General features: G+C 33.0%; 1 protein-coding gene across 1 annotated transcript in view; it reads left to right on the forward strand.

Moving 5' to 3' along the window:
- The window catches only part of LOC119590688 (xanthine dehydrogenase/oxidase-like), a 27694-nt gene that overhangs the window by 13565 nt on the left and 13209 nt on the right, over window positions 1–920 (forward strand). Inside the window, exon 7 of the mRNA XM_037939375.1 lies at window positions 665–806. Coding sequence (XP_037795303.1) covers window positions 665–806 — 142 coding nt within the window. The remainder of the gene's footprint in view (window positions 1–664; window positions 807–920) is intronic.

Genomic DNA, 920 nt, shown 5'->3' on the forward strand with positions numbered 1-920 from the left:
GACTCCACGGAAGTTGTTTACACTAATACCTTCACCTTATCTCTCCTATCCCTTAACGATCTTTTTTGTGTTAATAAAACACACGTGTATACTTATCTCAGTCTCTGTCTTTATATATTTATTAATAAAACACACGTAAAGTTCTCTTAATTCCTTACTTTCTTTATTCATTTGCTAAGAAAACACATATAGTTATCTCCTTTCTTTCCTTGTTTTACTTGCTATTAACTAATAAACTTAAAAAAAAAAATCTCTCAGTTCCTTTCATTCTATATTAATTTTTAAGAAAATACATATATCTATCTCATTTACTTTTTTTCTTATTTTATTTGTTAATAAAACTAATCTTTAATAAACTTTGATAAAATACCTTTTTTTTTTAATTTCTCTCAATTTCTTTTTTTCTATATTCATTTTTAAGAAAACACACGTATAGTTATCTCATTTACCTCTTCCCTTATCTTATTTGTTAATAAAACTAAAACCATTAATAAACTCTAATAAAACAAACTATATTTACCAACATAAGTATTCTATTTATATATTCATATATTTATTCTATTTATATATTTATTTTATTTATTCTATTTTATATCTTCTATTTACCAACATAAGTATTCTACAAGCTATTATTTAAGTCTCAAAGATCCTCCGTCGCCCGCAGCTCCACCCGGAATGGCAGAGGCAGAATCTCGTCTTCCGCGGACCCCGTGTCTCGTACTTCAGGCCGAGCTCCCTCTCCCAGCTCCTCTCTCTCAAGGCCGAGCATCCTGGAGCTCGAATCGTTGTGGGAAACACGGAAGTTGGTGAGGAAAGGAGTGGGGTAAAAGAGGGAGGAAAGGAGGGAGGAAAGGAGGGAGGAAAGGTGGGAGTAAGGAGGGAGGAAAGGTGGGAGTAAGGAGGGAGGAGTTTTGGAGAAT

Source organism: Penaeus monodon, chromosome 27, assembly GCF_015228065.2.
Source record: "Penaeus monodon isolate SGIC_2016 chromosome 27, NSTDA_Pmon_1, whole genome shotgun sequence".
In the NCBI taxonomy this organism is placed as follows: domain Eukaryota; kingdom Metazoa; phylum Arthropoda; class Malacostraca; order Decapoda; family Penaeidae; genus Penaeus; species Penaeus monodon.